General features: G+C 44.3%; 1 protein-coding gene across 1 annotated transcript in view; it reads left to right on the top strand.

The window, feature by feature from the left end:
• Positions 1-14,651, top strand: part of ASL (argininosuccinate lyase) — an 81,047-nt gene that overhangs the window by 1,535 nt on the left and 64,861 nt on the right. The window contains exon 2 of the mRNA XM_088445944.1: positions 2,563-2,608. Coding sequence (XP_088302070.1) covers positions 2,597-2,608 — 12 coding nt within the window. The 5' untranslated portion in view covers positions 2,563-2,596. The remainder of the gene's footprint in view (positions 1-2,562; positions 2,609-14,651) is intronic.

Here is a 14,651-nt window from a genome sequence, read left to right as displayed (position 1 = left end):
CGCTAATCCATAAAATATAGTAATGGTAAAAAGGCAGATATTCAATGAATAAATCAACAAGAAGGAGAAAGTAAATAAATACGATAAAACTGGTTACATTAATCTCTTGAGTGTCAATTGTCATCAAACTCCAAATACATGAAATACAGAGGAGTGAGACAGAAACATAGTGTAACTTGCATATAAAAGTGACAATTTAATCGGTCCACATTTGACCATACATAAACATATATCAGCAGATAAAATGATAGAACATATAATTAGCATATAAATGCATAAAATAAGGCAGCAAATAGAGGCCTATGAGCCTGTGTACCGGATGGTGGTAGAATTTCAGCATTGGTATGTACTGTAGACAGTCCGGATTTTGTCCACAGTGTCTCACACACTGGGGTAGATGTATTATAGCGGTACTTAACGTGCCGCTATAACTCTTCCCGCTTCGCCTCTTTACCGAGAAAAGTCCAGGGTTTATATACCCTAAAAGGGGAAGTTTCTTGTGTTCCTGTGTTGATAGTTCCGCCACTTCCGGTTCGCGGCTGGTGAGAGGGTCCAGATCTTTAAGGAACTTCTATGCTCCTGTGGTGCTGGATAGAACCTTGTGCTTCCCTGGACTGGTAAAAACTCGTCCAGGGGGAGTAGGTGGGCTAGTATATGCCCGGATCTGTGGGACTGATCTAAGCTACAGCCTTCTCTAGCTGCTGCCTGCATGCATTGTGATGTCACAGTGCAGGTCACAGCCCTATATAAGGGATGCCTAGCTACTGGCAGCCATTTCGTGGTGACATTTGTCCTACATTAATACTCTCTGAGTAGTTCCTGCTTTATTTAAGTGACTTTGGATAACGACTACTGATATGGTCCCGAAATGCAACATCTTCAGAAAAAGAATCTGAATAACTTCTTCAGGTAAAGACTATATAACAAGTTTTGGCCTGTTACCCTTACCCCTTTAGACACCTCCTTACATTATATCTGCAGTTTTTAAATTAGAAACAATGGATAAAGCAAATTATTCATCTGATTTGACACTGCATGACTTAAGATGGGTACACACGTATCTCTGAGGATCAAACTCCAGACCAGACTGTTGACACAGTCCTGCTGGAGATCTGGACACAGATACAACATCCAGTATATTCCTCCACACCTGTCCAATTTTGCAGCAGATCTCAGACAGTAGGTGCAGAGAATGGGGCTGCTTTGAGGTCCAGGCCGTCTCCATTGTGCTGCTGCAAGGCATCTGCTGTCACCGGCCCAGTCTGCTCCACCTTTCCTTACTGAAAAACCCTTTTACAGTGTCCAAATAACCTGGGTTATTGCCGTGTCAACCTGGGTCGCGGGTCAGGGTTGAATTCCTGGGTCGAGGGACCCGGTAATCCAGCCTTGGTAGCAAGCCAGGTTTAACATGGGAATGACCCATGTAACAGTAACGTGCAGTGAGGTAAATGGCTGGGGAGGCACTGGCTAGTATCAGAGCCAGATTTACAGATACATATATGACCCTGAGGGTGCATGTGAGCATTATACAAAGGTGCAGCAGTATATAGTGCTGGAAATTTGGTGAGTTTTGATCAGGGACGTATGGAAAAGGTGGACCTCACCTGCCATACACTTTTTACTCCAGAGTTTTGACTATAAAAATGATTAGAGTACTACAAATAACATATTTATAATAATTTTTATTTTATTTATTTTTTTAAAATATTTATAGTCAAAACTCTGGAGTATACTGAAGTATGACAGGAAAGGCTCTGCCTCACATCACCGCACATCACTGCCATGTAACCCTGCAGTGCGAACGGGTGACCCAGGTCATCTGACCCGGGTCCCGTTAACACCCTAGAGCCGGCGCTTGGAGATTATGTTGTATCCAAGCGCCGATAGAGGAGAAGCCTCGGCATTAATCCAGGTCCAGCCTGCGGTGTAAACTGGTCTCAAGCTGTAACACTACTTGAAACAGTGTTCAGTGACCCGGGCTGGACCTGGGTTCTAGGTGTAAAAGGGGTATGACTGATTTATTAGTATTTCACGTATAACATTTTAGCACTAGGAAGACTAAATTATATTTTTTCATTTATTATACTATATGCTAATCACTTTAATTTAATCCTTCATGTCAGCTAATAAGGAAGATACTGTTGTGCAAATATTAAATCAAAATGGATAAACTGCAAAATAATTTGCACAGGGGGGACCTGTTGAAATTTTGCTATGGGGCCTGCATAGGTCTTGCTATTGCCCTGTATATAATATTAGGCCCACAATGGGCAGCAATAGAAAATATGATTTGGGGCTATTTAATAAAAAAAGAATCTGGGTGATGATTGCTGTTTGTTACTAAGAACTTGGGGAGCTGTTTATTACAAGTACATGGCTGGCTGCATACAGCAATGCATTTAAGGTAAGGGTCTTGTCTGTGTCCTAATAATATAAAGATAAAGTTCTTCAGTGGGTGGTGAAACATAAAAAAGCATGTAAACTGTGAGCCTGTAGTTGTGATTTAAGATTTTTCGTTATGTTTAGGATAAACCTATTTAATTTTTTTATTCTGTCTTTCAGATCTCTCTGTAGTTGAAGATATCCTAAAAACAACATGGCATCAGAGGTATTCTTTTTAATCAACTTGAAATTTTAAAATATTATTTAAGTATGTTGAAGACATACTATATATCGTTTAATCTATACTAAGCCCAATGTAACGTTGGAAGCGATGACTACATATATGTAATGTATACATTGTTTATTCATGGTATAAATGGTTTTATATTAATCCAATTTAATTCTTTTTTTTAATCCTTACCCTGTATTCATCGGGTATGGTATGAAAAGTAGTGATTCAGAATGTCAACAGGTTCTGAATGTTGGCAATCTAAATGACGACATAGACTTTAGGTCGACAATCAATGTCGACATTCAAAAATTTCAACATGGTTAAAATGTAATTATTTAACATGTCTGCACCAGACTGATATAGTTTTTTGCTCTTTTTACCCTAAATACCATGTCAGCATTCAGAACCTGTCGACATTCTAACTAGATCCCGTGTTCATCCTCCACTAGCAAAAAGCATTGTGACTGTGATGCCATAACCTGAAGAAAGGGTCATAGGGCCTGATTCAGACCCGGACGCTATTTGCGGCCGCTCGCTCTCAAAAAGGGGCCGTCTATGCAAAACATGCACTCGCTCTTTGCGGTGTAAGGACGCCTCTATGTCCTAGCGGCAGAGGGCTTATTGCGCTCGCAAGTGTTTAAAGACACCCCCTTGCCACTCGCAACAAATGTCATCTCTGGGAAATGTAGGATTAATCGGGACCATCGGGAGCCATCGGAGCTGCTCGCAGCACTTAAGGTAGACCTAGGCTCCCACAAGCAGTGTGAGCAGTTCATGGAAAAATCATCCAAGTCACATGTTCAATGACGCTACTTTGCTAATTATGCACACCCATTAAACTCTGTTCTGATGGTAGGGCATGCCTGCGTTCGCACATCCACTCCCCCGTTCACAAGCACCTTTCTACTTCAGGGTCCATAGGGGATCCACAGAGTTGACCTTGGGGTATAGCTGGATCTGGATCCACGGGCACCACGCAGTTAAAGCTTTTGCTGCTCCCAGGATGCACTTGGGTCCATCCTCCTCTATACCCCGCCCCTGAGCTACAGGCATCTCAGTTTTAGTTGGTGCCTGGCCGGAGTTGGGTCACCCTGACGCGGTGGGGCTGCATAAGCAGCCCCTAAGCTTATTTTTATTTTTAAAAGAAGATTTTATTTATTTATTTTTGCTCTTCAGAGCGGCAGCATCAGACTGTCCATCTGGACGTCCACGCTGCCGCTCCAACAGCCCCGCTGGCGCTGCGACGCCAGCACTGATCTGGGGATCGCAGCGGGACCCCGGAGTCAGTACTAGCGTGGCTCCGGGACCTCCCACTGACTGCTGCCGGAAGCACGGGGCCAGGTAAGCCGGGTGCAACGCTTCGCGCTGCGCGCGGGGGTAAAAATGCAGTCTTTAGCCGCCGGTCTCTGGGGACAGACTGGCGGCACTAGTAGTGGCGGCGGGCTCCCCCTTCAATGGAATACCCCGTCTGACTGCTGGACCACCAGGGTATAATTGCTGGACCAGCGTCCTTGGGGTTAATTGCTAGCCAGGGGAGACAGCCTTCCCTGGTTTAGCAGCTCCTCCCCTCAGCCCAGCGTGCCTTCTCCCATGTGTGCTGGCGTCGCTGGGCTGTTCCTCCTACGGCCACTCCTCCTCAGAGCTCTCCGGTGGCCATCTTTCCCCTGCGTACCTCTCCCCTGCAAAAGGACAGTGTTCGCAGCGCTATAGCCCTCCCAGACACTGAATCTAGGAGGTTGATTGTAGCGAAAGGTGCAGTGAGTATAACTTCCTGCATGGTATGTGACTTTGCTAGTGCTGCTGTCTGTGCTAATTTCTTCTCACTGTCATCTTATCACTATCCCTTTCCTTCTCCTACAGGCCCGCAGGTGTGTGGGGGAGGGGTGTCTTTTCTGTGTACCTCACTTATGTAAATCTACGTATTTGTGAGGTCAGTCACATATAGTGGTGTGCTACTCAGTGCCATATTGTGGGCTGTTTGTGTTGCATACTTGGGAGTGCGCAGGTGTTATACGCCTCACCTCTTTTCGGTGATACATAGTTATTGTAAACAAAACAAGAATGAATGGTCCAACGGGCGCTGTCCTTATCTCTAGGTTCCAGATGGAATCTTCCTCTCAATAAAAAGAAAGAAGAGAAACAAAACCACAGTCTATGTGTACATCCAATCTGTAGTAGGTATAACCAAGAAGGACTCGTGAATAACTCACCTGTCCTAGGTGAGATGCATTCATCAAAAGGTATCTTTAAAATTTCTTCCTTAGTCCTAATTTAGGGATGTTACATACAGGTATCCCCCCTGAGAACATGAACTCACCTGAATTCAGGTTTGGATATTCCACAAAAGGTATCTTTATATATCCAATGTAATTTTCTCAAGGGTTTTACCCCTCCAAAGATCAAGTCTGCAATGCCATACAGTGAAACATCTAGGTCCTCACTTATACATACAGCGTCGCTCCATAAAATGTAGGTGTTCAGGTATTTTTTTAAAAAATATATATTTTTTAATTCTCCAAACACAGCAGCATAAAAAACAGCATACAAAACAACATAAAAATAGTCCAATCCATGCAGTATAGGCCTTCCAAAAGATATAGTTTACATCAGAAATAATCTATATGCAAATAAATCTATGGCCCACCGAATGAAGAATCCCTCACCACCAACGCGTTTCGAACCCCTCAGGTTCCTCCTCAAGGTGTGTAGGGATCATCCATGTGTGGGTTTATATACCTACCCTAACCACATTCAATGAATATTGGGAGGAACCCATCCAATATTTTCTCAAAAACCTGGATAGGACTAAACACTTCTATTCATATGTATCCCGAAATAAATATACCAAAAATATCTTTCCTAATCCCTCAACGGGTACAATCCCCATAACAAACTTGCATCTCAGCATTAAAATACACTTTCATAAAATAAGGTAAGGTTTATACGGATTGACAGTCCATCATTAATTCCGGCCCGCATTTCTGCGTCGGCCAAAACGGAATGCCACAATGACGTAATTGGCGGGACATACATTCCCGCGTGTCCAACCGGAGATGACCTGCAGTGCATCCACAATGCCTCCCCACCCGCCGCAAATAAAAATCGGAAGTGTCCAGTCCCCTGATCATCAGGCGCGGCCATCTTCCAATTCCCGGAAACGGTCATACGGAGGTTCTCAATGCCCGGATGGCCGGATATGAAGGACTTCAAACTTCCGGGGGTTGATTGTGTGTATCCGGAGACCAGGACTCAGATTGTAGCTCCGGTGGCCATTTTGTGTTAGACCAAATTCAGGATTTAGTAATTTTTCACAGGATAAGAAATCCGTACAGGCAATCCTTTTCACCATATCATAAGTGGTGGAATATACATGCGGAGAAAATAAAACATATCAGTAATGGAGATAATACTGGTATTATACAAAAAATCATCCTAATATCAGGTAAAAATAAAAAATAAAACTCCAAAAAATCAAAAACTACATAATACACAAACTTTATAAAAACCATTTAGTCTCAAAATCTACATTTAATCCTGCAGGTGCTAACGGTTTCAGGGAATAAATCATTTCCATCTCGGATTGTGCTAATCTGGTCTCTCTATCATTGACCCTCCAATTAGCTTTAATGACTTTAATCCCACAAAAAGAAACCAAATGGTTTATATTGCATTGATTGTTATCATTAGAATGTTATCAGAAATTGAATGGAAGGAAGGCTATCAATTAGTGACGGCGGATGTTACGTCCTTATACACAATCATTAACCATCAATTAGGATTAGAAGCAGTAAAGTTTTTTTGGGATAAAAAGGATGTATCTGAGAATTATAAGGAATTTGTTTTAGAAGGAATCATGATGATTTAAAAAAATAATTTTTTTTGGTTTGAAGATTCATTTTATTTACAAATGACAGGTACAGCGATGGGCACCTAACTGGCTCCGAGTTATGCCAATTTATTTATGGCATGGTGGGAGGAAACTTTTGTTTGGAATAGCCATCAATTCGGATCCAGTCTGGTGCTCTGGCTTCATTATATCGACGATATTATTTTCATTTGGAGTGGAGACCAAATATTCTTAGATTCCTTTTGCCATCACTTGAATAGCAATTTGCACAATATAGTTTTGACTTTTAAAAACAGTTTTAGTACGGTGGATTTTTTAGATCTAACCATCTATGTAGAGGAATGTTGTATTAAAACAAAAAATTTTATTAAGGCAACGGACTGTAATTCCTTTATAGATTACAATAGTAATCACCATTTTAATTGGCTTAAGAGCATCCCAAACAGTCAGTTCCAAAGAATTAGACGGAACTGTACTGAAGATAATATATATGAGGAACAAGCAACGTTATTGAAAAATCAATTCCAACAAAAAGGATATAATATGGAGTTGGTAGAAGAAGCTAAAGAGAGGGGAGCTAAGATGGATAGATCAAAAGCATTATCTAAAAGAACTGAGGGAAAAAGTTTAGGTAAGAAAAGGAATATCCCATTTATTACGCAGTTCAGTAGTGATTTCAAACTACTAGAGAAGGTTATTAAAAAACACTGGGGAGTACTTACTCATGATCCACTATTACAGGGACATATAGATGTCTCTCCGGAATTTGTTTATCGCAAAGCACGTAACCTCAAAAATAATATAGTTAGAAGTGTTGTTAATACACCAGAAATAGGAGGTAACATACTGTCCAAAGGGTTTTTTAGGTGCGGTAGCTGCAGTTTATGTAAACTAGTTAAGAGTAAAGAAAGTAAATTTACACATTTTAAATCTACTCGTACAGGTAGGATCTTCAAAATTGATCAGTTTATTACGTGTGGCAGTAAATACTGCATTTATGTGTTAGAGTGCTCCTGTGGCTACCAGTATGTCGGTAAGACTACACGTATGTTGAAGGAGCGACTTGCTGAACATGCTAGGAATATTAAAAAAGGTCTCCTTACACATAATGTTTCTGCCCACTTCAAGCAAATCCATCAATGCGATATAAACCATTTGGTTTCTTTTTGTGGGATTAAAGTCATTAAAGCTAATTGGAGGGTCAATGATAGAGAGACCAGATTAGCACAAACCGAGATGGAAATGATTTATTCCCTCAAATCGTTAGCACCTGCAGGATTAAATGTAGATTTTGAGACTAAATGGTTTTTATAAAGTTTGTGTATTATGTAGTTTTTGATTTTTTGGAGTTTTATTTTTTATTTTTACCTGATATTAGGATGATTTTTTGTATAATACCAGTATTATCTCCATTACTGATATGTTTTATTTTCTCCGCATGTATATTCCACCACTTATGATATGGTGAAAAGGATTGCCTGTACGGATTTCTTATCCTGTGAAAAATTACTAAGTCCTGAATTTGGTCTAACACAAAATGGCCACCGGAGCTACAATCTGAGTCCTGGTCTCCGGATACACACAATCATCCCCGGAAGTCTGAAGTCCTTCATATCCGGCCATCTGGGCATTGAGAACCTCCGTATGACCGTTTCCGGGAATTGGAAGATGGCCGCGCCTGATGATCAGGGGACTGGACACTTCCGATTTTTGTTTGCGGCGGGTGGGGAGGCATTGTGGATGCACTGCAGGTCATCTCCGGTTGGACACGCGGGAATGTATGTCCCGCCAATTACGTCATTGTGGCATTCCGTTTTGGCCGACGCAGAAATGCGGGCCGGAATTAATGATGGACTGTCAATCCGTATAAACCTTACCTTATTTTATGAAAGTGTATTTTAATGCTGAGATGCAAGTTTGTTATGGGGATTGTACCCGTTGAGGGATTAGGAAAGATATTTTTGGTATATTTATTTCGGGATACATATGAATAGAAGTGTTTAGTTCTATCCAGGTTTTTGAGAAAATATTGGATGGGTTCCTCCCAATATTCATTGAATGTGGTTAGGGTAGGTATATAAACCCACACATGGATGATACCTACACACCTTGAGGAATAACCTGAGGGGTTCGAAACGCGTTGGTGGTGAGGGATTCTTCATTCGGTGGGCCATAGATTTATTTGCATATAGATTATTTCTGATGTAAACTATATCTTTTGGAAGGCCTATACTGCATGGATTGGACTATTTTTATGTTTTGTATGCTGTTTTTTATGCTGCTGTGTTTGGAGAATTAAAAAATATATATTTTTTAAAAAAATACCTGAACACCTACATTTTATGGAGCGACGCTGTATGTATAAGTGAGGACCTAGATGTTTCACTGTATGGCATTGCAGACTTGATCTTTGGAGGGGTAAAACCCTTGAGAAAATTACATTGGATATATAAAGATACCTTTTGTGGAATATCCAAACCTGAATTCAGGTGAGTTCATGTTCTCAGGGGGGATACCTGTATGTAACATCCCTAAATTAGGACTAAGGAAGAAATTTTAAAGATACCTTTTGATGAATGCATCTCACCTAGGACAGGTGAGTTATTCACGAGTCCTTCTTGGTTATACCTACTACAGATTGGATGTACACATAGACTGTGGTTTTGTTTCTCTTCTTTCTTTTTATTGAGAGGAAGATTCCATCTGGAACCTAGAGATAAGGACAGCGCCCGTTGGACCATTCATTCTTGTTTTGTTTATATGTGCTAAGGTGTAGTGCGCCTAAGAGTGGACTAGGGCTGCAGTCCGGGAGCGCAGGCTGTTGTGGTGAAATCTTTTTTGGTACCATTTACGTTGTTTGCAAAGTTATTGTGTCATGTCTGATGAGGAGAATGAGCGCTCCCTGGCTCCTGTGTTGTTTTCCTGCCGGCCCTGTTCGGCAGGGGTTGATGGGGTGGATTTGTCTCAGGACGGACTGTGCGGGCTGTGCCAGCTGGTACCTGGTCCCTCTAAACCCTCGGTAGCGCAGGATCCTCCTTGGGCGATGTTTTCACAAGTGCTAGCGTAAATCGCGGACCGTTGCCGCAGCCTACCATCCTCCATTCCCCGGGTGTTCCGCATTTGTTGCAGTCTCCCCCCGGGTCTTAGACTGTGGGTCCTTATTCGGGGTTGCCTGTGTACGTACAGTCTCCCACAGTGATGCAGCAGTCAATGGTGCCCTTTCAGGGGTATCCTCAGGCGGTACCCCCTCCCTGGGTGGATGTCCTCTCCAGCTCTGTTCAGAGCCTGGAGGCCTCGTCGTCGGCTTTTCAGTCCAAGTTACACAGTGATTTGCCCCCAAAGGCGTCCACTGGCGGCGCATTTCAAGGAAAACGGACGTGTCTTCGGATGACTGAGAGGTACATGAGGACTCTGACTCGGATGCCGTGGCCCAGGAGGTGGAGACTAAGTCCTCCATTAATGTGCCGGCATTGGTTAGGGCGGTGCGGGCTATCCATCCTTCATATAGAGGAGGATGTGCCGGCTCCCAGGTCAAAGTATCCTAATTTTAAAAAGGCCAAAGTAGCTTCGACTGTTTTTCCCCTGTCCGATGAGTTGACGGATCATATGGCGGGGGCCTGGCAGTTGTCAGCAAGAGATTGCAACCACAGAAACGGTTGGCATCCAACTACCCTTTTCCTGAGGCTCATTGCAGGAAATGGGAAACCCCGCCTGCGGTGGATTCCCATGTCACCAACTTAATTAAAAGCGCTACTTTGCCATTACCGTCTATCTCCTCCCTGAAGGATCCCACGGACAGGAAAGTGGAGACTTATTTAAAGTCTATCTACTCTCTCTCTGGGGCAGTGGCCCGTCTGTCCATGGCCATCTCTTGGGTGGCTAAGGCCATTGAGAGCTGGGCCAACGCTTTGGAAGATACCTTTCCGGACGATGCTCCGGATATCCAGAGAGCGCTTGATAGGACAGATGAGAAATGCGGCTTCCTATATTGGGGAAGCATCGTTGGATGCAAGCCTGCTGACCTCTAGGATGTCAGCTGCAGCTGTGTCGGCGCATCGGTCCTTGTGGCTGCGGTCCTGGAGCGCTGAAGCGGATTCTAAAAAGGGCCTGGAGGCCTTACCTTTTATTGGAGAGTTGCTATTTGGTCCACATTTGGATAAAATAGTGGATACTCTGGCTAAATCAAAGTGTGCCTTCCTCCCTTCGGCTTCAGCATCGGCTAAGGTGAGGAGCTCAGCCTTTCGGTCCTTTCGGGTTCAGGGAAAGGCCAAGGGTCAGTCCTTCCCGAGGCAGTCGGCGACTAAGACAGCCTCGAAGCCCAAGAAGCAGGCCTGGAGTGCCAGGCGTCCTTCTTCCAAACAGGAAGATAAACCTTCTGCCTGATGGGACAGGCCTCCCTCTGGGGGACCCCAGAGTGGGAGGCCGACTTCTTCAATTTGCCCAGTGCTGGCACAATACCACCACGGATGCCTGGGTTCGAGAAGTGGTCTCCCAGGGGTACGCCCTGTCTTTTCGGCACAGACCGCCCCACCAGTTTTTCTGCACGAGTCCTTCTCAGGACAAAACCAAGGCTTTACAGATTCAGGAGGCTATAGAGTCCTTGCTGAAAGCAGGGGTCATTGTTCCCGTTCCTCATTCACAATGAGGGACGGGGTACTACTCTACTCTGTTTGTGGTGCAGAAACCCAATGGTTCTATCGCCCTATCCTCAATTTGAAGTCTCTGAACAAATTTCCCAGAGTTCCCAAATTCAGGATGGAAACGTTACGTTCCATCATTCTGGCGATGGAACCTGGGGATTATATGGTCTCCCTGGATATCCAGGATGCCTACCTCCATGTTCCGATAGCACCTTCGCACCAGCGGTATCTGAGGTTCGCTATCCTTCAGCATCATTATCAGTTCCGCGCGCTACCCTTTAGCCTCTTCACGGCACCAAGGGTATTCACCAAAGTGATGCAATCATGGCCGCACATCTTCAGAACCAGAATGTAAGGCTTCTGCCATATCTGGACGACCTCCTTTTGCTGGCGAGCTCCCCGGAGGTACTGCTTCAACATCTCCACCTGAAGATCGCTTGTCTGCAAGCGCACGGGTGGTTGATAAATTGGAGAAAGTCCTCCCTGATTCCATAACAGCGGATGGTTCATTTGGGAGCCCTGCTAGATTCTCGTCAGCAAAGGATCTTCCTGACTCCGGAGCTGCGTATACACAGTTGCCTGAGCAGTTGCCGCCTGTCGGTCCATTCGGCTATGAGAGTTCTGGGGTCCATGGTGTCGGCATTCGACATGGTGGAATTTGCCCAGTTCCATCCACGGCCGCTGCAGGGAATGGAACGGGTTACCTCACCGGATCCACTCGCAGATGCTGGTGTTGTCCCCGGAGGTGCGGCAGTCTTTGGCTTGGTGGCTTCAGACAGCTCATCTGGTCGAGGGGCGCCCATTTTGGATCCCGGACTGGGTTCTGCTCAAAACAGATGCCAGTCTCCGGGGTTGGGGGGCAGTGACAAGCTCGTTGTCACTTCAGGGTCATTGGTCTGCGGAAGAAGCACTTCTCCCCATCAACATCCTGGAACTGCGGGCGGTGTATAGGGCCCTGCAGTCGTCCGGCACCGATCTTCAAGGAAGGGCGGTTCAAGTTCAGTCTGACAACGCCACCACGGTGGCGTACATCAACCACCAGGGAGGAACTCGCAGTCGGGCTGCGATGTCGGAGGTGTCTCGCATCCTTGCTTGGGCGGAGTGCCAGATTCCAGCGATCTCGGCGATCTTCAACCCCGGAGTCCTCAATTGGGAGGCGGACTTCCTCAGCCGTCACGTCAACATCGACAGCACGCCCCCTTTGGTGCGAGACCCGGAGCAACGGATTGCCCGTTGCTATTCGGGTCTCGCGCATGCGCACAATTGAGTCGGCTCCATCGTGCGCATGCGCTGTGGGCCACCATCGACCCGGTTGTGAACGCTCAGCGCTTGCGACCGGGTCTGAATCAGGCCCTCTGTTTAGCTGTAAAAAGTGTTATTACGAATCAAGTCAAATGAGTTGACAATATAGTTGTCAGTTGCAGCTTTACGCACATGGACAGTAGGTTGCGACAACAAGCTCTCTTCATGTAAATGCAAATGAATGGAGTAGGCAGAATTCGGAAAGATGCTCAGAAAGCATGTAGCATTGGGTCATTGGGAACAATGGTTTCCATTTTCAGGCCTCCTTTCATGCATTAGATATAAATGTATACATTTTTTTATCTTACAGGGACATGAATGAAGCTCCTAAAGGCAGTATTTTAGGTGTTAAATAAAAAGTTGCCACTAAATTAGATGTCCAAAAGTGACAATTAAAATACTTTCAAGTCAATCTTATAGTTCTTTAATAGGCCTTTTAACCCTGCAAAGGTTGGTACAATGGACCTGCACTAAGGCACTTCTAAAAGCCAAATGGGAGTGTGCAACTTTATATTCACATATCTGTTATCTAAACACATTTGCAGAAACATTATGCTTTGTGCATCTCCATTGAATCGCCCTTTAAAAAGAACTAGTAATGACTGCCTGTAATGGAAATCCTGATCCTTTTTTATGTTCAGTTTTGAGCTGTACGTAGGAGATATTACATATATCTCCTGGCTTCAGCTTAGTATTGCAAATTACCACAGGACCCATTTTTTAGAAGGGAGGTTGCAGTCTTTTCCAATGTATCAAGCTAGATCCCCTGATAGTAAACCCCAGCTTCAGATGGTGTCAGCCATTGTAGCTTGAGATACAATTCTGCTTACTTTTGGTGGAGGGAGTCCTTATGATCACTTTCGCTGGGGCTCCTCTTGGGTTGAATAATGGGGTACTAATTACTCCACACCCTTTGATTTGATGAATGATCATTCTGTGCTGTGATCTGTGTTTTCATCAATATTTATTGTACACTGTAGTGATAATATGGAAAGCCATGCTGTCTGTCTTTAAGCCCCCCATACACCTACCGACAGGTTGAGGGATCCTGCGATCAGATTGGAAACACTGATCCGCCGGTCGGAAATGTCGACTGGCGGCCATTGATGATCCACGATTCGTCGGAGGATCAGTGAAATTCTCCATGTTAAATTTCACCGATTTGCAAATCACTATTATATTTTGAACGTGATCGGCAATCAACATGTTGGATTTCACAGATCCTGCAACCCAGGACTGCAGGAATGCGGCCATCCGTTGCTGGTGTATGGGGGGGAATCAGTATGTAATGGCGGCTGTCGGGATGCCTCCTGTCACAATACCAACAGCGGCATCCCGATGGTTGGTAAGTATACTTACCTTCTCCCCCTAACCCTCCCTTCTTGTAGCCTGACCGTCGTCACCCCACACCCTAACCATCCCCGTTCGAGCCTAAACCTAACCTTCCCCCCCATAGTGCCTAACCATACCCCCCCCCAGTGGTGCCTAACCCAACCCACCCCTCCCCCCTAGGAGTGTCTAACCCTAACCTCCCACCCCCCAAAACCTAACACTCCACCCTCCCCCCTCAGCTAACACTAAGGACGCCCCGGATTTGCATCGTTCGGCTAGGTGTCCTTCTGTGTTCCGGTGTCGGGATTAAGATAGGCGTCGGTATTTCTAAGCCAATCTTAAATCGCTTGTCGGGCCTCATTACTATATCCCGTATGGGGGCCTTATGTGTTGTGACTAGTGGCAAGCACCTGGAAAATTTACACACATGAATGACTCCTAACCACTTCACTGTATTCTAGTAAAAAGAATAAAAGATCCTAAAACCTCCGATGCGTAGCCTGCTGCCTTTCAAAATGTATACGGCTCTACATTTGGGAATTAGTACACTATTTGCACTTTTTCTTTTTTTAAAGTGATATAGGCTTATTTTACAATCAAGTTAAGTCTACAATTATAATAATGTTTTGTTGTCATCTACTTTAATTGATGCTGAAATGAATGGTGCTTTGTTTTTGTTTTTTTACTGACAACTATAGTGGCTGTAGAATTCGGTAGCCAGTCACTCAAATCTAGGTGTTATGGAATTGTGAAGCAACCAACTTTTTTTTTTCGTTTTTTTTTAATTTATGGGAATACTGAGCATGACTACAATAAAATATCTCCCTTACAATTACAGAATTTTTGTATATGTACACACACAAATGGTCATAATAATTTGTACAAGGCACATATATAAGGTGTGAATTTCCCATAG

Source organism: Taudactylus pleione, unplaced genomic scaffold (assembly GCF_031769625.1).
Source record: "Taudactylus pleione unplaced genomic scaffold, aTauple2 ptg000391l, whole genome shotgun sequence".
Taxonomy (NCBI): domain Eukaryota; kingdom Metazoa; phylum Chordata; class Amphibia; order Anura; family Myobatrachidae; genus Taudactylus; species Taudactylus pleione.
This window is presented reverse-complemented; position numbering and strand designations above follow the sequence as displayed.